This window comes from Pseudoliparis swirei, chromosome 20, assembly GCF_029220125.1.
Source record: "Pseudoliparis swirei isolate HS2019 ecotype Mariana Trench chromosome 20, NWPU_hadal_v1, whole genome shotgun sequence".
In the NCBI taxonomy this organism is placed as follows: domain Eukaryota; kingdom Metazoa; phylum Chordata; class Actinopteri; order Perciformes; family Liparidae; genus Pseudoliparis; species Pseudoliparis swirei.
The window spans coordinates 28,544,089-28,569,088 of NC_079407.1; the positions used below are offsets into that span (position 1 = coordinate 28,544,089).

Consider the following 25,000-nt stretch of genomic DNA (forward strand, 5'->3'; position numbering starts at 1 on the left):
ATAAATAAATTAAATTAAATTAAAAAAACACACTCACACACACACTCTACACAACTCAACATAATTGACAAGTTCCTGATTCATTATCTAATAACTAAACACTTTGTGTTGGAGCTGAAGCTCCTCACATCACTCATCACTGTGTGTGTGTGTGTGTGTGTGTGTGTGTGTGTGTGTGTGTGTGTGTGTGTGTGTGTGTGTGTCTATCTGCTGGACGGATACTCGAGGCTGTTATCTGACGACCCGCCACACGAGCTGCCACAGGAGGGAAAGATCAGGTGTGTCCTCTGTGTGTGTGTGTGTGTGTGTGTGTGTGTGTGTGTGTGTGTGTGTGTGTGTGTGTGTGAGTGTGTGTGTGAGTGTGTGTGTGTGTGTGTGTGTGTGTGTGTGTGTGTGTTGTGTGTGTGTGTGTGCTGGACGGATACTGAGGCTGTTATCTGACCTCCAATGAACCGCCACACAGGGGGGAAAGATCAAGTGTGTGTCCTGTGTGTCGTGTGTGTGTGTGTGTGTGTGTGTGTGTGTGTGTGTGTGTGTGTGTGTGTGTGTGTGTGTGTGTGTGTGTGTGTGTCTTCCGTGGACCTCTCTCCTCTCCTCTCCTTCTTTATCCCTCCCTCCCCCCTCTCCTCTCCTCCTCCTCTCCTCTCCTCCTCTCCTCCCCTCCTCCCTCCTCCCCTCCTCTCCTCCCTCCCTCCTCTCTCCTCTCCTCTCTCCTCTCTCTCCCTCCTCTCTCCTCCTCTCCTCCTCTCCTCTCCTCCCTCCTCCTCTCCTCTCCTCCCTCCTCCTCTCCTCCTCCTCTCCTCTCCTCCCTCCTCCTCTCCCCCCTCCTCCTCTTCTCCTCTTCTCCTCCTCCCCTCCTCTCCTCCTCTCCTCCTCCTCTCCTCCTCTCCTCTCCTCCTCTCCTCTCCTCCTCCCCTCCTCTCCTCCCCTCCTCCTCTCTCCTCCTCCTCTCCTCCTCTCCTCTCCTGCCCTCCTCTCCTCCGCTCTGTCTCTGGCCTGTGGGTCGCTCCCTGAGGAGCCACGAGGCTCCTGCAGGAGGAGCAGCAGGAGCAGCAGGAGCACTCAGCCGGCTGTGTCGCCTCCTCCTGTCTCCCCTCCGGTCCCCGTGGGACATGGCTAACAGCTGGAGGGACAGCGAGTCCTCAGGAGACGCTGCTGTCCTCTGAAGCTGATGTCCAAAAAACACCATAATAGATGAAACTGTTCAAAGCACACACACACACACACACACACTACAGCATCCTCTAATACCAACATGTGAACGTGCGCACACACACACACACACACACACACATTAGTACATACAGGATGCTCACACACATACAAACACACACTCACACTGTGCGCCACGTGGTCACTTTACTCCCTCCAATTCACCTGCTTATATAAGCCTGTTATCACACACACAAACATACACATACACACACACACATACACACACACACACACAATGAACGCATCTGAGCAGCATGAAGGCCACTTTGTTAGAGCCTCATTCACTCCCTTTACAATTCATACAAGCCCATTAACTGGACCTTGACACACACACACACATAGACACACACACATAGACACACACACACACATAGACACACACAGACACACACAGACACACACACACATAGACACACACACAGACACACACACATAGACATACACACAGACACACAGACACACACACACATCGACACACACACATGGACCAACCAACCAAACAGCGTCCCTGATCGCTCATCCTCTGAACTATAACTGAAGCCTCACACAACAGGCTATTGTTTGAGTGAGAACTCGCAGTCCAATTCTAAATAATACAGAGCGCACACCGCTGCTCCACGGCGCCGCCGCTCAATATGCAAATGAGGCATAATTTGATGTTCTTTGCCATTATTTGTAATAATGGCTTTGACAACGTTTAAATGCTGTGTGGCTGATTGCTGCCATTAGAGTCTGCACAGGAACAAAGACACATGACTGTACAGAGGCGACACACACATGACTGTATAGAGGCGACACACACATGACTGTATAGAGGCGACACACACATGACTGTATAGAGGCGACACACACATGACTGTATAGAGGCGACACACACATGACTGTATAGAGGCGACACACACATGACTGTACAGAGGCGACACACACATGACTGTATAGAGGCGACACACACATGACTGTATAGAGGCTACACACATTACTGTATAGAGGTGACACACACATTACTGTATAGAGGCAACACACATTACTGTATAGAGGTGACACACACATTACTGTATAGAGGCAACAACTTTAATTGCTATGCACCAGTCCACCTCGAGCCTAATCACACTGATCAGGGGATCATACTTTTTATGCCACAGAATGGCGACCCCACCCGGTATTCTGCCACGCACTATTCTCAGGCTTAGATCTGTTGTGGATTCTCCTGCCCCATGAAAGTCTGTATTGATAGAATTAAGTTTATCCAGGTCTTGTTTGGCTAAAAAAGTCTCCTGTATACACAATATATCAGCACACTCTATTAAAGTGTCAATAACAATGCGTCGCGCTTTGTCCCCGGCGGACTGTCCTAGGCGCAAGCCACGCGAGTTATAGGACACAACTCTAATACTCATGTTTTCACAATCATAACTGCATGGCAGCAGATGTCCCAACCTCAAGCATGTTCCTTACAGCAACACATGTTTTTATAGAGGCGACACACACATTACTGTATAGAGGCGACACACACATTACTGTATAGAGGCAACACACACATTACTGTATAGAGGTGACACACACATTACTGTATAGAGGCAACACACATTACTGTATAGAGGCGACACACACATTACTGTATAGAGCAACACACACATTACTGTATAGAGGCGACACACACATTACTGTATAGAGGTGACACACACATTACTGTATAGAGGTGACACACACATTACTGTATAGAGGCAACACACATTACTGTATAGAGGTGACACACACATTACTGTATAGAGGTGACACACACATTACTGTATAGAGGCAACACACATTACTGTATAGAGGTGACACACACATTACTGTATAGAGGCAACACACATTACTGTATAGAGGTGACACACACATTACTGTATAGAGGCAACACACATTACTGTATAGAGGCAACACACATTACTGTATAGAGGCAACACACATTACTGTATAGAGGTGACACACACATTACTGTATAGAGGCAACACACATTACTGTATAGAGGCAACACACATTACTGTATAGAGGTGACACACACATTACTGTATAGAGGCAACACACACATTACTGTATAGAGGCAACACACATTACTGTATAGAGGTGACACACACATTACTGTATAGAGGCAACACACATTACTGTATAGAGGTGACACACACATTACTGTATAGAGGCAACACACATTACTGTATAGAGGCGACACACACATTACTGTATAGAGGCAACACACACATTACTGTATAGAGGTGACACACACATTACTGTATAGAGGCAACACACACATTACTGTATAGAGGCAACACACATTACTGTATAGAGGTGACACACACATTACTGTATAGAGGCAACACACACATTACTGTATAGAGGCAACACACACATTACTGTATAGAGGTGACACACACATTACTGTATAGAGGCAACACACACATTACTGTATAGAGGCGACACACACATTACTGTATAGAGGTGACACACACATTACTGTATAGAGGTGACACACACATTACTGTACAGTGGCGACACACACATTACTGTATATTAAAATGACACACACATTACTGTAACTAGAGGCGACACACATTACCCTGTAGAGGCACACACACACAAGGAGGATCTATTGCACACATTAATTATGAGTGATTATACACACACCAAGAGGCTAATAATATTGTTTTAGAGGACACACATTTGGTTTTAGAACTGTTAGTTGACCTCAGTGTTTTTACTTCTCGCTCACCAGATACATTCAGATGAATGTTGTTATCTGAATGAATGTCCTACGTGCTCAGAGAACACTAAGTTACAGGGTTTTCATCACGCCCCAGGGTGGGCTGTTTGCCATAAATTGGCTTCATGGTTGTGCAGAAAAGCTCTTTGAGCGAAGACGTTACACAAAGGTTGTGTGTGTGTGTGTGTGTGTGTGTGTGTGTGTGTGTGTGTGTGCCCTCTGTACTAGAAGGACAGTATTACGTTTGACTTTATCGGTTTTCCATTTGCTCCAATTTTTTTTCTAATCCTCTCTTTCCTCCCTGACTCCCATCTCTCTCTCTCTCTCTCTCTCTCTCTCTCAGGAGCATCGTGGACCAGCTGAGTCGATGTCAGTGTGTCGGCCTCCCTCCGTCTGAACTGCCCGAGAAATACAGAATCTGCCTCGCAGCTCCGCTACCGGCACAGAGAAGAGGTGTGTGTGTGTGTGTGTGTGTGTGTGTGTGTGTGTGTGTGTGTGTGTGTGTGTGTTAAATAATAAGCTGCGTTATTCAAGGTTATTCGGGTTGCTTTCTGTTCATTTCTCCTGCATATTTCAGTTTATTTGAGAACCAATGAGATCAGAGCAAGGCGAAGACACAGAGAGGAAAGCAGATAAAAGAACCGCTGTGTGTCTGTTTGGATCGATGATGCATTGTTGTTATTATTATTGTTATGAATGCTTCTCTTTCTTCAGCCGTCGTCATCCCTCTGTTGGACCAGGAGCGAGAGAACGCCATTGCGGTCTTACTGGTGAGGCCTCATGATGGACGATAAGCCCGCAATACATTCATGAACTACAGGAACAAAGCAGAACACATAGATGTATTCCTGTAGCTCACACTGTGTGTGTGTGTGTGTGTGTGTGTGTGTGTGTGTGTGTGTGTGTGTGTGTGTGTGTGTGTGTGTGTGTGTGTGTGTGTGTGTGTGTGTGTGTGTGTGTGTGTGTTGCAGGTGGGTTGTAACCCTTTATCTGAACAGGATGAAGAGCATCTCAACATGCTGGAGAAACATGTGAGTTCCCTCTCTGTGTTTCACGCTCAAACATGAGAATAGAAGTAAAGTAAAGTTGACTAACTGTAGAAGTTTGCTCAGTATCGTCATCGTGTTTTTCACGAGAGGTCGAGCAGTCAGTATCTACAGGAAGGAGAGTTGTGTTGATAAAGTGTTGAGAACTAAACTTCCAGAAGGTCTTCAGCCTCTGAAAGATGCAACAAAACATACAGCAAACATTATTATATCATAATTACATTATGATATAATAATTGTTGGTGTTTTGTTGCTATACAACCTTTAGTTGTGTAATTGCAGCCTCTGAAAGATGTAATGTCATGTAAGCACAGCAACAAGGTAGAATTCAAGAGTAATTAATTAATTAATTAACTAACTACAACAATGGCCGCGAGATGTCAAGTTCTGAGATTGCAAATCCAGAAAGTCTATTTCCATTTCTTAAGAAATCAACATGAACACCAACATCAAGGTTTTATCTCTAAGTGGAGCACTCTCTCTTTAAGAGAGGGGCGCTGTCTCTTTAAGAGAGTGGTTATGTTTCTTTAACCCTTGTGTTGCCTTAGGGTCATTTTAACCCGAATCAATATTACACCCTCCCCCCGCCTTAGGATTAATTTGACCCCATTCAATGTTTAATGTCGGTGTTCTTTCGGTCGTCAACAAACAAACATAAAGTGCCTCACACTTAAACTTGGAAAACAATATTAATTCTAATAATTTTCTGGAGGTTTTAATTGCTGGCATCAAATTGAACCCAAAGGGTAAAATATGTTAGTAAATATAAAGGTAACAGGAGGGTGAAACATTGAATCGGGTCAAAATGACCCTAAGGCAACACAAGGGTTAAGAGAGGGTCGCTGTCTCTTTAAGAGAGGGGTGTGTGAAAGTGTAGTAAGCATGTTGAAGACAACACAATGTATGTTTGTTTTAACCGGGAACTTTCAATAAAATGCTCTCTCTCACTCTCTGTCTCTCTCTCTCTCTCTCTCTCTGTCTCTCTCTCTCTCTCTCTCTCTCTCTCTCTCTCTCTGTCTCTCTGTCTCTCTCTCTCTCTGTCTCTCTCTCCCCGTCTCTCTCTCTGTCTCTCTCTCCCTGTCTCTCTCTCTCTCTCTCTCTGTCTCTCTCTCTCTGTCTCTCTCTCACTCTCTGTCTCCTCTGTCTATCTCTCTCTGTCTCTCCTTCTCCCTCTCTCTCTCTCTCTCTGTCTCTCTCTCTCTCTGTCTCTCTCTCTCTCTCTCTCTCTCTCTCTCTGTCTCTCTCTCTCTCTCTCTCTCTCTCTGTCTCTCTCTCTCTCTGTCTCTCTCTCTGTCTCTCTCTGTCTCTCTCTCTCTCTCTCTCTCTCTCTCTCTCTCTCTCTCTCTCTCTCTGTCTCTCTCTCCCCGTCTCTCTCTGTCTCTCCTTCTCCCCCTCTCTCTCTCTCTCTCTCTGTCTCTATCTCACTCTCTGTCTCTCTCTCTCTCTCTCTCTCTCTCTCTCTCTCTCTCTCTCTGTCTCTCTCTCTCTCTCTCTCCCTCTCTCTCTCTCTCTCTCTCTCTCAGTTCACGCTGAGCGTCAGAGTGACAGGGTGTGTGTTTGGGAGCTGCGGAGCGTTGTCTGTGTGTTTCTCTCTTTTCTGTTCTTTCATAGTTGTTTGTATTTAGTTTATGTGGTTTATTAGTTGGGTTTCACAGTAGTTTAAGTTGTTTGGTGGTTATTTGGGTTTTTCTCTGGGTGTCTTCCCGCTGCCGGTGCCTCACCGGGCTCGGGCCGGAAATGTTTGCCCCGATTCCCCCCCCGCTGCTCACGAGGAGACACGGGATGAAGATTGCCGGTGACTCCTCGTGCAGCGTGGAGGAATTGGCTCGGGCAGTCGGGAAGAAAGTCGGGTTCAGCAGCGTGAAGTCCGCCGCCAAGATGAGCAGCTCGGTCGTGATCTTCCTGGATCAGGTGGGGAAGGAGAGCCGCGTGGTAGAGGAGGGTCTCTCGGTGGGAGATTTGTTTGTGCAGGTGTTTCCGCTGGACCAGCCGTCCACCAGAGTCCTCGTGTCAAACGTCCATCCGCTCATCTCCGATGAGTTTCTCAGCAGAGAGCTCTCCCGGCACGGAAAGCTGGTCTCTCCCATGAGAGAGGTCTCATCGGGTTCAAGGAGAGCTCGATGAAGCATATCATGAGTTACCGTAGATCGGTTTATATGATACTCAACGACCGGAGCGCGGAGTTAAACCTGCGCTTCAGCGTCAGAGTAGATGATGTTAACTATAACGTCTACGCGTCTTCATCGGCGATGAAGTGCTTTCATTGCGGGGAGGAGGGCACACCGCGAGGGCCTGCTCGGCGGGCGACCCTGCGCCAGCTGGTCCAGGCGGCGGGTCCGTCCAGCGCGTCACGCCGCGCTGCACCAGCGTGGGGAACAGCAGGTGAGGCGGCTGCCGCTGCCGCGGCTGCGGGGCTCGCGGCGGCGTCTCTGAGAGGAGGCGCCGCCGAAGCGGCGGCGGCGCTGCCGATTCCAACGGAGAGCGCGGCGAGCGGCGTCACTGCTGCTGCACCCGACACACATGTGGTGGGTATGAATGAGGGAGTGAGTGATGGGGGTGATGCGGGCAAGGGTGGCGAGGGGGGGGATGAGGGTGGGGAGGCTGGACAGGGCAGTGAAAGGCAGGCTGTGGGTGGAGTCGGGAGCGGTGAGAGGAAAGGAAAAGCGGACCAAACAAATGGAGGGGATGTGGGTGGATCTGCCAAGAGCAGTGGGGTAGAGGCTGTGGGTGTGGTGGGAAGTGGGGAGGAGGAAAGAAAACAAGAAAAAGAAGGGGAAAAAACAAAAAAAGATTAAAAAAACAAAAAATAATATTGGTGATGGTGGTGGTGGTGATGGTGGCACGGGCTTAGAGGTGGAAGTGGGGAATGGGGTGGAGAATAATGAGGAAAGTGAGAAAGAGGAGGAAAAGGAAAAAAAAGACGAGGACAGGGGTGGCGAGAAGCCCATTGAGGGGGTAGGACAGGTGGGGGGAGGCAAAGAGGTGGAGGAGGACGGTGCAGGGGAGGAGGGGGCGGAGCAGGTGGAGATGGACGAGGAGGAAGCAGGGGAGCAGAAAGGAGCCTCAAGAGGAAGAAGAGTGGCGAGCGCCGGCAGCGAGGCCAAGGCCAGCAGGGTGGAAGTGAGGAGGAGGTCAGGGGCGGGGCCGGTGGAGGACAGTAGTGACGAGGAGGGTCAGAGGACAGCGACTCTCCTCTGTTTTAACAAGTAGTCAGGCAAAAGCTGTATACAGCTGATGAAATTAGTCTGTTTCTGCACAAAACAAAAGGAAAAGAAAGTAGAGGTCAAGGATCACTTCCTGACCTCGTGGCCTTTGTACACTCATGCCATTTCCACATGAGAAACAAATTAGACAGACAAGAGGTTTTAGGATCAAAAGTTTTACCCAAAGTGAAGGTGCATCCAGCAGGGGAGGTGGAGAGCTCAATGTGTGTTTTATTTGATTTGTTGGTTTTAAGTTTTATTTGTTTTTAAACTCTTTTCTTTTAATGAACACATTCAGAGTCGGAGTTTTAAACGTAAATGGGCGAGGACAGTAAGAAGAGAACATCAATTTATGAATTTAACAAGATGAAGGCCAACGATGTTCTCTTCTTACAAGAGATACTGGCGACAGCACCAACGAGGCGGACTGGAGGAGGGAGTGGGGGAAGTCCTCCTGAGCCACAACACCAACCTCAGCGGAGGTGGGCTTCCTCTTCTCCAGGGCCTTCAGCCCGCGGTCACTGGAGGTCAAACACATCGTGGAGGAGGCTGTTCTTTGTGAAAGCACGGTTCGACCTTTTAACGTGGTTTTATAAATATCTATGCTCCAACAACTGGGACAGAGAGGCAGCTGTTTTATCCAAAGTTAATGATGTTTTAAATGACTGTGCCTCGGAGGATTTTTTATTCTTGGGGGGGGATTTTAACTGCACAGAGGATGATTTTAATGACAGAAACCACACAGAGCCACATCCAGCTTCACAGCAGGTGCTGAGGAGGCTGGTCCATTCTCACGGCCTGGTGGACGTGTGGAGAAGGATGCATCCGGACTGCCGACAGTACACATGGTCCCACGTTAGGGAGGAAGGATCTCCTCAGCCAGGTTAGACCGTATTTATGTTTTTAAGCACCATTTTAATATTTTTAAAATGTGCAGCATTGTTCCGGCTGGTTTTACTGATCACTCTTTGGTTTTATGTCATGTTTTTATTAGGAATTTTTTACCCAGGAGTGCATATTGGCATTTTAATAAAGGTTTAACTTTCGATAGGAATTTTAGAGAGGTGTTGTTTTATTTTTGGGGCATTTTTAGGCTGAGGAAGAGTGATTTTAATAATCTTAGGCAGTGGTGGGACCGTGGTAAGGTGGAAATTAAGCTCCTTTGTCAGCAGCACACTTTCAACGTCACTAGAGACGTCACCAGATCTATGAAGGACCTGGAGACTGAGATAGTGGACCTAGAAAGTTTAAGCGAGTCCACAGGAGATCGAGGACATATTGAAGTCCTCAAAAGTAAAAAGCGGCTCGCCGACCTGTTCAGTAAAAGTGCAAGGCGCACTGGTCAGGTCGATTCCAGACCATCGCGGAGATGGACACTCCCTCTAGCTTCTTCTTTGGCCTGGAGAAGAGGTGGGCAGGCGAGTGATCCACTCACTGCTGACGGACGCAGGGCAGTCGGTTGTGGAGCCAAGCCAGATCCGGAAGCGGCGGTGGGGTTTTACTCCTCCTTTATGCCACTGAGTATAGGGAGGAGGGAGAGTCGGGAGGGGCTCTGTGGGGAGCTGCCTCAGGTCTCCGAGGAGACTAATGAGGAGCTCGACAGACCCATAACCCCCAAGAGCTGAAAGCTGCCCTGCAGGAATGCAGGAGGCGCGCCCAGAATCGGCGGCCTCCCGCTGAATTCTACAAGAAATACTGTGATGTCCTCGGAAGGGACATCCTAGACGTCTTCAACGAGTCTGGCCTCTGGTTCCATGCCGATGTCCTGCCGGAGGGCAGTGCTGGCGCTACTGCCGAAAAGAAACCCGCAGGACATCGGTAACTGGCGCCCTGTGTCTCTGCTGTGTGTGGATTACAAGCTTCTGTCCAGGGTCCTGGCCTCCAGGCTGAGGGAGCTATGGAGCAGGTCCTCCATCGGGACCAGACCTACTGTGTGCCCGGCAGGTCCATGGTGGACAACGTCCACCTCATTCGGGACGTTTTGGAGGTCTCCAGCTCGTTGGGTATGGATACTGGTCTGATTTCTCTAGATCAGGAAAAGGCTTTTGACCGCGTTGAACACGGCTTCCTCTGGAAAGTTCTGGGGAAGTTTGGGTTCAGCGCTGGTTTCATAGCTAAGATCAAAGTGTTGTACAGTAATGTTGAGAGTGTGCTGAAGATAAACGGCAGGCTGTGTGCTCCTTTTAGAGTGAGTAGAGGGGTCCGGCAGGGCTGTGCTCTGCCCGGGATGCTCTCGCACTCTCCTCGAACCCTCCTCATTAAAATACGCTCTAGCCTACAGGGTTTGGTTTTACCTGGTTTTAGTAAAGGAATGATTTTATCGGCATATGCCGGCAGCGTTGTTGTTTTATCAAGAATCAAAATGATGTAAACCTTTTAAATCGAATAGTACATGATTTTAGCACGGCATCATCAGCGGTGAACTGGAAGAAAAGCGAAGCCCTCGCTGTGGGGAGTGGCGTGGCGGCCTCGGTTCTTCCACAAAAGCTCATATGGAAAAGGACGGTTTTAAATATTTAGGAATATACCTGGGAAACCGAGCATGGTCCAGAAGAACTGGGAGGCGTCACAGAGAAGATAGAGGAAACTTTCCAGGTGGCAGTGGCTGCTCCCCCAGATGTCTTTTAAGGGTAGAGTACTGGTTTTAAACAATCTTATTGCATCCCAACTGTGGCACAGGTTGACCGTGTTAGACCCTCCCTCTGGCTTCTTAGCCAACATACAGAAGAAGATGGTGGATTTCTTTTGGGAGGGTCTACACTGGGTGCCACAGGGGTGCTGTTTTTAGCCAGAGAGGAGGGGGACAGGGCCTTGTCCACCTGGCCAGCCAGACGGCCACTTTTAGATTACAGTTTGTTCAGAAGTTTTAACGAGTCCGGGGTTTTAGTGTGGCGAGGCGTGGCCAGCTGCATCCTCAGACGTGCTGACAACCTGGGGCTGGATACTGCTCTGTTTTAATAGACTCCAGCATTTTAAAACTAAGTGGGCTGCCTCCTTTTTATCAGGGTGTTTTTAAGTCGTGGGCCCTTTTAAGCACGAAAGGTGCCCACAGTCTGACTCTCTGTTCTGGTTGTTGAGAGAACCATTAATTTATAATGCACGACTGGACATTAGCAGCAGCGTCACCCTGGACTAACAGGCGCTGCTGCGAACAAACACTTTGCCTGCAGCAGTTGGTGGATGCAGTGGGGCCGGCTGAGCGACCCCGGCCCTGGGCTCCCTGCTGGGGATGCATTCCGACCGGGTGGCGAGGAGGCTCCTGGAGCTGTGGAGGCAGAGGCTGACCGGGTTGGAAGGAGCCTCCTCAACAACTACAGCCAGCAGAGAGCAGGCGGACCCTGCAGACCCCTTCCCAGACATCTCCCTCAGCCGGGGCTGGGGGACTCACCGCCCCTGCTAGAACGCAGGCCACCCAGAAAACTGCACACTGAACAAAGCAGACAGGAAGACTTTGTATTTTAACCTCGTGAAGAGCATCAACAGGTCCAGACTGTGCAACAGACCGCCCACTGTGTGGTCAGAGAGTCTTGGGCATGGAGGCCCTGGCCCGCAGTGGGGGGTCCTATACAAGCCTCCCCTGAAGAAAAGGACCGCTGACCTCCAGTGGCGGATTTTACACGGTGCTGTCGCGTCCAACGCTTTCATTTCGGTAATCAATCCCGCTGTCCTGAGCCAGTGCCCCTTCTGTGACCTCCGGGAGACTATTTACCATGTTTTTAACGAGTGTAAGAGACTTTTGAGTTTCTTCGCTCTTTTAACATTGGTTTTTAGTCTTTTTAATGTGGCTTTTACAGAGAAGGTTTTTATCATGGGAGCTGCCTACAAAAAGACGGAAAAAGAAAAATGGCAGCTCCTTAATTTTTTATCCGGCGAAGCCAAAATGGCCATTTATTTAACTAGGAAGTCCCGGGTGGAAAACAGAGAGGGGCAGGAAGCCAGGGCAGTGTGGCTCTGTAACATCAGAGCCAGACTCTGGCTGGAGTTCAGATTTTATAAACACATTGGAGACCTGGATGCTTTTAAACAACGCTGGTGTTTTAAAGATATTGTTTGTTCTGTGGTGGAGGAGGAGCTGGAGTTTGCACCACTTTTTATTAGGTAAAACATGTTTTCTTTTGTTTAATGTTTTTTTGTTTTGTTTGTGTGCTTTTATTTTAACCAATTTGATTTTTTAAAACACTTTATTTTTAAAGAAATGTTGTAATGGAAAAAATGTAAATAAAGTGTTTTTCAAAAATCAAAAAAAAAATCTCTCTCTGTCTCTCTCTCTCTCTCTGTCTCTCTGTCTCTCTCTCTCTCTGTCTCTGTCTCTCTCTCCCCGTCTCTCTCTCTGTCTCTCTCTCTCTCTTCCCCCCCCCCTCTCTCTCCCCCCCCCCCTCTCTCTCGCTCTCTCTCTCTCTCACAGGCCTCTGTGGCGTGTGCTCGGGTCCAGGCGGTGCAGACGCCCCACCAGAGGCCTCCTGTCAGTCCCTCTTGCATACAGACCCACAATGCACTGCTGCACCTCAACATCTCAGACCAGGACTACAGCAAACTGGACCACAACATCCTGCAGCTCTGTGGTACGCTCATGACGCCATGAGGGATGGAGCCACCTCCTCATCGCTCTCAAGTTACACACACACACTGATGTGAGGTATGTTAATAGGGCCCTTTAAATTAACTCTCTCCCTCTCGCCCTCCCTCCCTCTCCCTCTCTTCCAGGTGAGCTCTATGACCTTGACGCGGCCTCTCTCCAGCTCAAGGTCATCAGTTATGTAAGTGTTCAGCTCCTCTTCCTCACGACGTCGTTCCTCCAGCTGGTCGTCACACAGTTATCTCTCGAGACGGCGAATCCTCGGGTTCTATTGGCCGAGGGAGAAATTATGTCATGATGTAACGATGTCATGATGTTATGGTGTCATGGTGTCATCATGTAATGATGTCATGATATCATTATGTCATGGTGTCATGATATCATGATGTAATGATGTCATGGTGGCATCATGTAATGATGTCATGGTGTCATGGTATCATTATGTCATTATCTCATGGTGTCATTGTGTCATTATGTCATGATGTCATGATGTCATGGTGTCATGATGTCATTATGTCATGATGTCATTGTGTCATGATGTCATTATGTCAGTGTGTCATGGTGTCATGATGTCATTATGTCATGGGGTCATGGTGTCATGATGTCATTATGTCATGGGGTCATGGTGTCATGATGTCATTATGTCATGATGTCATGATGTCATTATGTCATTGTGTCATTATGTCAGTGTGTCATGGTGTCATGATGTCATTATGTCATGATGTCATTATGTCATTGTGTCATTATGTCAGTGTGTCATGGTGTCATGATGTCATTATGTCATGGGGTCATGGTGTCATGATGTCATGATGTCATGATGTCATTATGTCATGATGTCATGATGTCATTATGTCATTGTGTCATGGTGTCATGATGTCATGATGTCATTGTGTCATGATGTCATGATGTCATTATGTCATGGGGTCATGGTGTCATGATGTCATTATGTCATGATGTCATGATGTCATTATGTCATTGTGTCATTATGTCATGGGGTCATGGTGTCATGATGTCATGGTGTCATGATGTCATTATGTCATGATGTCATGATCTCATTGTGTCATGATGTCATTATGTCAGTGTCATGATGTCATGATGTCATGGTGTCATGATGTCATTGTGTCATGGTGTCATGATGTCATGGTGTCATGATGTCATTGTGTCATGATGTCATGGTGTCATTGTGTCATGATGTCATGATGTCATTGTGTCATGGTGTCATGATGTCATGGGGTCATGGTGTCATGGTGTCATTATGTCATGGTGTCATTAGGTCATTATGTCATGATGTCATTATGTCATGATGTCATTATGTCATGATGTCATGATGTCATAATGTCATGGTGTCATTATGTCATTATATCATTATGTCATTGTGTCATGGTGTCATGATGTCATGATGTCATTATGTCATGGGGTCATGGTGTCATTTTGTCATTATGTCATAGTGTCATTATGTCATGATGTCATGGTGTCATTATGTCATTGTGTCATGGTGTCATTATGTCATGATGTCATGGTGTCATTATGTCATTGTGTCATTATGTCATGATGTCATGGTGTCATTATGTCATTGTGTCATGGTGTCATTATGTCATTGTGTCATGGTGTCATTATGTCATGATGTCATTATGGCATGATGTCATTATGTCATGGTGTCATGGTGTCATGATGTCATGGTGTCATTATGTCATTATGTCATTATGTCATGATGTCATTATGTCATGGTGTCATTATGTCATTGTGTCATGGTGTCATGATGTCATTATGTCATAGTGTCATGATGTCATGGTGTCATGATGTCATGGTGTCATTATGTCATGGTGTCATGATGTCATGACGACAATGTAAATGCAGGAAAATGTTCCATGATAAAGAAAATATGAGAGAGAGAGAGATAGTCTGTGTGAGAGAGAGAGAGAGAGAGAGATCTGAAGATTAACCTCCATCAAAGGGTCAGAGTCTCATTCCAGGAGCTGCACAGAAAAGAATCTGTTTCAGTGAAGATGGTCTCATGTATACAGCTCTACAGGTACATGTATATACAGGTATATGGAGGAGGAGGAGAGGAGTGAGGAGAGAGGAGAGAGGAGGAGAGGAGAGAGGAGAGGAGGAGGAGAGGAGGAGGAGGAGGAGAGAAGGAGGAGGAGGAGGAGGAGGAGGAGGAGGAGGATATTGTTGCTTCTGTAGAATCGTCACTCTGTTGGCTTTAGGCGCTCATGGGATTAACTGTGAGGAAAAGAGGAGGGCTTTATTATAATGTGAGTGTGTGTGTGTGTGTGTGTGTGTGTGTGTGTGTGTGTGTGTGTGTGTGTGTGTGTGTGTGTGTGTGTGTGTGTGTGTGTGTGTGTGTGTGTAAACGAATGTTTCTCCTCTCACAAAACAGCATAAAATGAGTTGACTGCAGGTGTTGAGCACACAGCGGTGTGTGTACAGACTCCTTCACACACACACACGTATATGTGACTGTGTGTGTGTGTGTGTGTGTGTGTGTGTGTGTGTGTGTGTGTCCTCCTACAGTTGCAGCAGAAGACTCACTCACAGTGCTGCTGTTTGCTGCTGGTGGCCGAGGACAACCACCAGCTGTTCTGCCAGGTACACACACACACACACCATATACACCCACACACCCACACACACACACACTGACACAGACACACACACACCACACACACACACACACTGACACAGACACACACACACACACTGACACACACACCCACACACACACTGACACTCACACACACACTCACACACACACCATATACACCCACACACCCACACTCACACACACTGACACTCACACACACACTGACACTCACACACACACCCACACACACACAAATAAAGGCCTTCCGCCATTGTACCATGACCTTTGACCTCTGACATTTGACCTCTGTGACCTCCAGGTCGTTGGAGACAAAGTCCTGGAGGAGGAGATCAGCTTCCCGGTGAGACCGACAAATACAAACATGGATTGAAAAGTATTTATTGATCTGTTATTGATCTGTTGTTGTTGTTTATTGTTTGTGTTCTTTGTTCCCCGACGTGCGTCCAGCCTCCGGTACACGGGTAGTTTTCAGGAGGCTCGTTGACGTGTTTAATACGTAGCGGTCATGACGTGTGTCAGCCAGCAGGGCTCTGATGACTGGTAGAATAAATCACAACAACAACAACAACAACAACAACAACAACATTCAAATATTTAACAGAAATAGTTTTTAAAAGAGTTTTACACTTGACATTTAAAAACATGAAGGTGAAGCTGAGCAGAACAACATGAGTCATGTGTGTGTGTGTGTGTGTGTGTGTGTGTGTGTGTGTGTGTGTGTGTGTGTGTGTGTGTGTGTGTGTGTGTGTTTGTGATGTGTGTGTGTGTGTCTGTGTGTGTGTGTGTGGTGTGTGTGTGTGTGTGTGTGTGTGTCTGTGTGTGTGTGTGTCTGTGATGTGTGTGTGTGTGTCTGTGTGTGTGTGTGTGTATGTGATGTGTGTGTGTCTGTCTGTGGTGTGTGTGTGTGTCTGTGATGTGTGTGTGTGTGTGGTGTGTGTGTCTGTCTGTGATGAGACTTCATTTATATCTTCTCCAAGGACTCTTTCTCATTCCTCTTTCTTCCCGTCTCTCCCCTCCTCCTCCCCCTCCTCCCCCTCCCCATCCTCCTCCCCCTCCTCCTCCTCCTTCTTCTCCTCTCCCTCCCCCTCCTCCTCCTTCTTCTCCTCCCCCTCCTCCTCCTGCTCCTCCTCCCCCTCCTCCTCCTTCTTCTCCTCTACCTCCCCCTCCTGCTCCTCCTCCCCCTCCTCCTTCCTCTCCCCCTCCCCCTCCTCCTCCTTATTCTCCTCCTTCTTCTCCTCCTCCTCCTCCTTCTTCTCCTCCCCCTCCTCCCCCTCCTTCTCCTCCTCCTTCTTCTCCTCCTCCTCCTCCTCCTCCTTCTTCTCCCCCCCCTCCTTCTTCTCCTCCTCCTTCTTCCCCTCCCCCCCCCCTCCTTCTTCTCCTCCTCCTCCTCCTTCTTCTCCTCCCCCTCCTCCTCCCCCCCTCCTCCTCCTCCCCCTCCTCCTCCCCCTCCCCCTCCTCCTCTTCTCTCTGCTCAGCTGATGTTCGGACGCTTCGGTCAGGTGGTGGAGAAGAAGAAGTCCATCACTCTGCAGGACATCAGCGCTGTGAGGAGACCTCTTCTCTTCTCTCTCATCCCTCCATCTTCCACTGGCCTTCATAGTAACCTGAGCTCCTCCTCTCTTCCTCTCCTCCTCTCCTCTCCTCCTCTCCTCCTCTCCTCTCCTCCTCTCCTCCTCTCCTCTTGTCCTCTCTTCCTCTCCTCCTCTCTTCCTCTCCTCCTCTCCTCCTCTCCTTCTCTCCTCCTCTCATTCTCTCCTCCTCTCCTCCTCTCATTCTCTCCTCCTCTCATTCTCTCCTCCTCTCTCTTCCTCTCCTCCTCTCATTCTCTCCTCCTCTCTACCTCTCCTCCTCTCTCTACCTCTCCTCCTCTCTTCCTCTCCTCCTCTCCTCCTCTCATTCTCTCCTCCTCTCTACCTCTCCTCTCTTCCTCTCCTCCTCTCCTCCTCTCCTCTCCTCCTCTCTCTTCCTCTCCTCCTCTCATGTCCTCCTCTCCTCCTGTCCTGTCCTCCTCTCTTCCTCTCCTCCTCTCTCTTCTCTCCTCCTCTCCTCTCTCCTTCTGTCCTCCTCTGCTCCTGTCCTCCTCTCCTCCTCTCCTCCTCTCTTCCTCTCCTCTCTCTTCCTCTCGTCCTCTCTTCCTCTCCTCTCCTCCTCCTCTCCTCCTCTCTCTTCCTCTCCTCTCCTCCTCTCCTGTCCTCCTCTCTCTTCCTCTCCTCCTCTCCTTCCTCCTCTCTTCCTCTCCTCCTCTCCTCCTCTCCTCTCCTCCTCTCCTCCTCTCCTCTTGTCCTCTCTTCCTCTCCTCCTCTCTTCCTCTCCTCCTCTCCTCCTCTCATTCTCTCCTCCTCTCATCCTCTCTTCCTCTCCTCCTCTCTTCCTCGCCTCCTCTCTCCTCCTCTCCTCCTCTCTTCCTCTCCTCCTCTCTTCCTGTCCTCCTCTCTTCCTCTCCTCTCCTCCTCTCTTCCTCTCTTCCTCTCTTCCTCTCTTCCTCTCCTCCTCTCTCCTCCTCTCCTCCTGTCCTCCTCTCCTCCTCTCCTCCTCTCAGGAGGAGCGCCAGCAGCTGTCCCTCATGTTGGGCTGTGAGATCTCCTCCATGCTGTGTGTGCCGGTGGCCAGCAGGGCGACCGGCCAGGTGGTGGCGCTAGCGTGCGCCTTCAACAAGCAGGGTGGGCAGAGGTATGTATGTATATGTGTGTAATATACATATATATATATATATACATATATATATATATGTATATATATATATTAGGGCTGTCAATCGATTAAAAAAATTTAACTAATTAATCGCACATTTTGAAATTCATTAATCGCGATTAATCGCAATTAAAAGTAATTTTTTTCTTCTTTTTAAAGACCAAACTTCACACAGAGCTGTGTTTTCAAAGAGGCTCCTACCTATAAAGTGCCAGTGAGGGATTTAATATCGTGGATGATAAATTGTTTCTTCAGTGAAACATCCAGATTAGTAAAAAAAAGAAGTATATTGAGACCCCATTGGTCCTGTCATCTTTACCACTGAACAGCAGAACCAGTGGCCTTGGTAACTGACTGACATTCAAATATGTCACGTTAACCCTCTGGAGGCTGGGGGCATTTTATACATTTTGCAAAAAAATGTAAATTCACCTTTTAAAGACTTTTGCATATTCAATTCAATTCAATTCAGTTTATTTGTATAGCCCAATTTCACAAATTACAAATTTGTCTCGTGGTAACTTACAATCATAGACACCCAAACATCACCCCTCACCTCACGTACATCAAACACCCCCACGTGTTCTACATCAAACATTCCAGAACAATCTCAGCTCTATATATTGAGGCACATTGTCCTCGCGCCGTGTCCTCTGCTCTCTGACTGACAGGCTGCTAATGAGCCTCACCTGTGAGGTGGGAGGTCCTTTGTGATTTACTGAGTGTTCAGTGGTTGTTTTTTCGCTAAATGTTGACAGACAAACGGATTGACCAATCACGGTGAAGGTTTCGTGTGACGAGTTCTTTCCGCGCCGCGTCACCCGATACGTCGCCCCTCTGTGTCTCTGTGTATCAGAGGGGGAGACGGGAGGAAGGAGCGGAGGAGGAAACCCGACTGATTTCGCGGAGAAATAATTGTTTTAAAAACGGAAACAGTGTCAAACCGCACTGCCGCGGTTTGACACTGGATTAATAAAGTATTTTTTTTTTTTTTATTGCGTTAATTGCGTTAAAATATTTTAGTGCGTTAACACGGCCACATTAATCGCATAGATTAACGCGTTAACGCTGACAGACCTAATATATATATGTACATATGTATATTTATATATATATCAAAGTCAAAGTCAGTTTTATTTGTCAATTTTCCATATGTGCAAACATACAGAAGATCGAAATTGCGTTTCTCTTCTGTCCAACATAAAGTGAATTGTGCAACATAGAGTGCAAAAATAGTAAAAAACTTGTGAACATATAGACAACATAAAGTGCATAGACAACATAAAGTGCAAAAATAGTAAGAAACATGTAAACATATAGACAACATAAATTGTGCTAGCAGCATTCAGACATGTGAGTCTGAGAGAGGACGGAGTGGGAGGATGGGGAGAGAGTTCAGCTTCCTGACAGCCTGGTGGATGAAGCTGTTGGACAGCCTGGCGGTGTGAGTATCTCCTCCCAGAGGGCAGGTGTTAGGACTGAGTGGTGTCTGAACCCAAAATGCAGTACTCCGAAGGCAGGGAATGAGGTAATGCCTAACGAGGCGTTTTAATGTCCAAACAGGCAAATAGATGTATATCTCTATATATCTATAAATATACCTGAATACATAAAACTCACAGGCTGTTGTTAAGCATACGTATTCAGGTAGATCTATAAGATATAAAATCTACTTAGGGGCATTCGGAAGAGTAGTCAGAGTCCAGGCAGGGGGTCGTGGCACGGCAGGTCTGGAGTGGAAAAAAGGTGTCAGAAGGAATGCAGCAAAAGTACTGAAAACAGCTCTACAAAGTACGGATAGCAACAATGTAGCTCAAAGCCTCTCCTGGTACTTGCCAGGTGAGTCTATGGGATGATCTGGCGAGGAGCAGGAGTGAAGACCGGGTTCTTGTAGTCTCTGGAGTTGATTTGTAATTGAGAGCAGGTGTGCAGTGCCAACGCCCAGTCAGCTCGTCACCAGGGAGGAAGGCTCAGATGAGCCTGAGTGTCTAAATGGTAACGTGTGGACGGCGCAGTGGATAGCGCACTGGAACTCCAGCAGCAGAACGCAGAGGTGGCGGGTTCGAACCCCGTGGCGGGTTCGAAACCGTAACAGGACCCCCCCCTCTACGGGAGACCCCTGGCGACCCTCCAGGTGCATCAGGATGATCCCTGTAGAACTCTCGCAGGAGCTCAGGACTCATGATGAGGCCCCGGGAGACCAACTGCGCTCCTCAGGTCCATACCTCCCAGTCGACCAGGTATTGGTACCCACGACCTGGCAAGCGCACTCGCATTAGCCGCCGCACCGTCCACTGAGGATGCCCATCGACCATCTGTGGTGGAGGGGGAGCAAGGGGTGGAGGTGTCAAGGGACATGAAGAGATGGGTTTTATCTTGGAGACATGGAATACTGGGTGGACCCGCTTCATGGAGGAAGGGAGCTGGAGACGCACAGCAACAGGATTGATGATACGCTCAATCCTGAAAGGTCCCAGGAACCGGGGCGCCAGCTTCCGGGACTCCACCTGTAGTGGCAAGTCAGACGACGAGAGATACACCTGCTGCCCCACCCTGTACTGCGGGGCCTTGGTGCGCCGACGGTTGGCCCCTCGGCAAGCACGGGTATTTGACCTTAGTAGGGCTGCACGGACAGTCCTCCATATTCTCCGGCATCGTTGTAGGTGGGCTTGCACCGAGGGGACGGCAACCTCCGTCTCCTGGGCCGGAAACAGGGGAGACTGGTATTCCAGTGAGCACTCAAAGGGTGACATACCAGTGGCCTCACAGACAAGGGTATTCATCGAGTACTCCACCCACGGCAGGTCTTTACTCCAGGATGACGGATGAAGAGCAGAAACGCATCGGAGGGCTGTCTCCATGTTCTGATTGGCCCGCTCCGCCTGTCCATTTGTCTGCGGGTGATACCTGGAGGAGAGACTGATGGTGGCGCCAATGCCCCTACAGAAAGCCTTCCAAACCTGGGAGGTAAACTGGGGCCACGGTCACTGACAATGTCGGCTGGGAGTCCGTGTGGCGATATACATGTTCCATGAGCAACTCAGCGGTCTCCTTGAAGAAGGTAGCTTAGGAGGGCCACGAGGTGCACAGCCTTGGAAAAACGGTCTACCACCGTGAGGATAACGGTGTTGCCCATGGACGGGGAAAGACCGGTGACGAAATCCAAAGAAATCTGTGACCCGGGACAGGAAGCGGGCGCAGGAGACCAGCAGGAGACTGATGGGACGCCTTGCTTCGAGCACATACCGTGCAGGCAGAAACGAACCTCCGAACATCCTCCACCACTGTAGGCCACCAGAATCTCCGGCGCACAAATGACAGGGTGCGGGTGATCCCTGGATGACAAGCCACCCGGCTGGCATGGCACCATTGGAGAACCTGGGACCGGACCGCATCAGGAACGAACAGTCGGTTGGGGGGTCCAGTCCCCGGATCAGGTTGAGTGCACTGAGCCCTCCTGACCGCTGCCTCGAGATCCGTGGTGATCACTCCAATCACCTGGGAAGCGGGGAGAATGGTGTCCGGAATCCCAGGGTCTCTCTCCGCTGAGTGCATCCGAGACAGTGCGTCAGCCTTAGAGTTCTTGGAACCCGGCCGGATGCGTCAGGGTGAAGTTGAACCTTCCAGAAACAGGGTCCAACGTGCCTGACGGGAGTTCAACCGTCTGGCCGACCTGATGTAGGTGAGGTTCTTGTGGTCGGACAGGACAGTGGTGGGATACTCTGCACCCTCCAACCAGTGCCGCCACTCCTCGAAAGCCTCTACAACAGCCAGGAGCTCCCTGTTGCCAATGTCGTAATTCTCCTCAGCTGGAGAACCAGCGGGAGAAGAAAGCACAGGGATGCAGTCTCTCATCGGAGTCAGATTGTTGTGAGAGAACTGCACCGATGCCAGTGTCAGAGGCATCCGTCTCTACTATGAAGGGCCTTGAGGGGTCAGGGTGGAGCAGGATCGGTGCAGAGGTGAATCGCCTCTTTAGGGTGTCGAAAGCGGTGCTGGCTGCAGGTGTCCAGGAAAATGGGCAGAGATGAAGTAAGGGCTGTGAGGGGGGCTGCCACCCTACTGTAGTTTCGTATGAAGCAGCGATAAAAGTTTGCAAAGCCCAGAAAGCTCTGTAACTGCTTCCTGTTGGTCGGTTGAGGCCACTCCACCACCCTCTGGATCTTCCGTGAGTCTGGCCGAGTCTGTCCACCCTCAATTATGAATCCCAGAAACTCTACTGAGGGAGCGTGGAAGGTGCACTTCTCGACCTTGATGAAGAGGCGGTTCTCCAGGAGGCGCTGGATGACTTGGCGGACCTGTTGGATGTGTTCCCTCTCACTCCTGGAGAACACCAGGATGTCGTCCAGGTAGAGAACTACAAAAATGTCCAGCATGTCCCTCAACACGTCGTTCATCAATGCCTGAAAGACTGCAGGAGCATTGGTGAGGCCGAAAGGCATGACGAGATATTCATAATGCCCCCGTGGAGTCTTGAACGCAGTCTTAAACTCATCCCCCTCACGAATCCGGACAAGATGGTAGGCATTCCGAAGATCCAACTTGGTGAAGATGGTCGCGCTCTGCAGAGGCTCAAAGTTGGAACTGATGAGGGGGAGAGGGTACTTGTTCTTGACCGTGATCGCATTAAGTCCCCTGTAGTCAATACACGGCCTGAGGTCTCCTCCCTTCTTCTTGACAAAGAAGAAACCCGCTGCCATCGGGGACCGAGAAGGATGGATGAGACCCTCGGCCAAGCACTCAGAGATGTACTTCTCCATGGCTGCCTTCTCCGGGAGTGACAAGTTGTACAATCGACTAGCGGGATAGGCTGCGTCCGGGAAGAGATCAATGGCGCAGTCGTACGGACGATGGGGAGGCAGAGAACGCGCTCGGTCCATACTAAAAGCCTCCCCCAGGTCATGGTAAACAGGCGGAACCGTAGACAGGTCCGGAGGGGAGGGAGTGTCAGCCGGAGACTGAGGTGGAGTAGGTAGCAGCACGGAGACATCGGGCGTAGCAGGCGGTACTCCAACTAAGTATGTGCCCAGTACTGTAGTCAACATGGGGGACATGCAACTCCAACCAGGGTCGGCCTAAGATGAGAGGTGTGCCAGGGGACGGCAACACATAAAAACGAATGTCCTCGACATGATTACCGGACAAAGTCATCCTGAGGAGTGCAGTCTGGTGAGTAATAAGACCGATCTTGTGTCCATCAAGAGCAAAAGCAGGAATGGGCTCAGTCAAGGCAATGAGAGGAATGTTAGCCTGACTGGCCACTTCATGGTCAATGAAACTCCCATCGGCACCGGAGTCAATGAGGGTGTCGACTGTGAGAGCCCCTCCCTGCCAGTCAAGATGGACCTTGAATCCATCAGGGCCGGTGGATGTGGGAGAACGAGAGATTCGGCTCACCTGGAATCCCCTGGTCTCTGGTGAGCCTAATCTTTTGGCCGATTGGGACAGTCGTCTCTGCTGTGACCCCTCTGGCCACAATACATGCAGAGACCCTTGGTCCTCCGGTGCTCCCTCTCGGCAGCAGACAGACGTAGTCGGCCGACCTCCATTGGTTCAGCACCTGAGTCTGAACCGAAAGTCTCAGATGAACCAGAAAGAATGGGAGTCAAACGCGAGGAGCCTTGATGTGAATGTGCCCTGGTCCTCCTGCGCTCACGGAGGCGTTCGTCAACATCACTGGCAAGGCTGATGAGACTATTGAGATCAGCAGGCTTATCTCTAACCAGCTCATCCTTCAGAACCTCCGTGAGGCCCTCTCTAAAGATACAGCGCAGAGTGGAGTCCTGCCATCCCGCGCTGGCTGCGAGTATGCGGAACTCGATTGCATAGGCAGCAACAGTGCGAGAGCCCTGCTTGATGTGGAGTAGCCGTGAGCCTGCATCCTGACCGGCGACGGGTGATCAAAACCCTCCTGAACTCCTCCTCGAAGTTGGCATAGTTGTGTCTTGTCCCGGGTTGAAGCTCAAGAAAGACTGGACCCACGAAGGCGTCACCGGTAGTATGAGTGGCAACGTAGGCTACCCTGGCTGCATCGGCGGAAAACATGCTGGGCTGCATCTCAAAAACAAAATTGCACTGCAACATGAATCCCCTAAACTCTGTGAAAGCCCTGTCATAAGGCTTAGGGCTAGCTAAGCTAGGCTCCCGGGCTATAGGACCCGGAGGAGGTGGACCCGGAGATGTAGTGACAGGAACTTGCGGGGCTGGTGAGGCTGCGGCACCCAGAGCAGTCAACTGGGTGGAAATGGTGTTCAACTGAGTTAGCAGGGCTTGTTGGTCGCTGGCTAATTGCAGTAGTTGTTGAGAGTGGGTCCGCTGCTCCCCAGCAACGCTCTGCATCATACCAGAAGCCTCACGAAGTAGCCGGGCGTGGTCAGCAAGCACCTTGTCTTGGCGTTGAATAGCAGCATGGGCAGAAGAGAGGGGCCCAGGTGGAGGCCTGATCTCCGGAGTTAGCTGAGTTCATGTTGGCCAGATCATCTGTTAGGACTGAGTGGTGTCTGAACCCAAAATGCAGTACTCCGAAGGCAGGGAATGAGGTAATGCCTAACGAGGCGTGTTAATGTCCAAACAGGCAAATAGATGTATATCTCTATATATCTATAAATATACCTGAATACATAAAACTCACAGGCTGTTGTTAAGCATACGTATTCAGGTAGATATATAAGATATAAAATATACTTAGGGGCATTCGGAAGAGTAGTCAGAGTCCAGGCAGGGGGTCGTGGCACGGCAGGTCTGGAGTGGAAAAAAGGTGTCAGAAGGAATGCAGCAAAGTACTGAAAACAGCTCTACAAAGTACGGATAGCAACAATGTAGCTCAAAGCCTCTCCTGGTACTTGCCAGGTGATTCTATGGGATGATCTGGCGAGGAGCAGGAGTGAAGACCGGGTTCTTGTAGTCTCTGGCGTTGATTTG

General features: G+C 49.3%; 1 protein-coding gene across 1 annotated transcript in view; it reads left to right on the top strand.

The window, feature by feature from the left end:
* Nucleotides 1–195: 195 nt before the first annotated feature.
* LOC130211348 (cGMP-dependent 3',5'-cyclic phosphodiesterase) overlaps nucleotides 196–25,000 on the top strand; it is a gene marked incomplete at its 5' end in the record, with an annotated part of 62,534 nt that continues 37,729 nt past the window's right edge. The window contains 10 exons of the mRNA XM_056442087.1: nucleotides 196–278; nucleotides 4,296–4,405; nucleotides 4,667–4,722; nucleotides 4,924–4,983; nucleotides 12,607–12,763; nucleotides 12,906–12,958; nucleotides 15,298–15,372; nucleotides 15,687–15,728; nucleotides 16,864–16,932; nucleotides 17,928–18,058. Coding sequence (XP_056298062.1) covers nucleotides 196–278; nucleotides 4,296–4,405; nucleotides 4,667–4,722; nucleotides 4,924–4,983; nucleotides 12,607–12,763; nucleotides 12,906–12,958; nucleotides 15,298–15,372; nucleotides 15,687–15,728; nucleotides 16,864–16,932; nucleotides 17,928–18,058 — 836 coding nt within the window. The remainder of the gene's footprint in view (nucleotides 279–4,295; nucleotides 4,406–4,666; nucleotides 4,723–4,923; nucleotides 4,984–12,606; nucleotides 12,764–12,905; nucleotides 12,959–15,297; nucleotides 15,373–15,686; nucleotides 15,729–16,863; nucleotides 16,933–17,927; nucleotides 18,059–25,000) is intronic.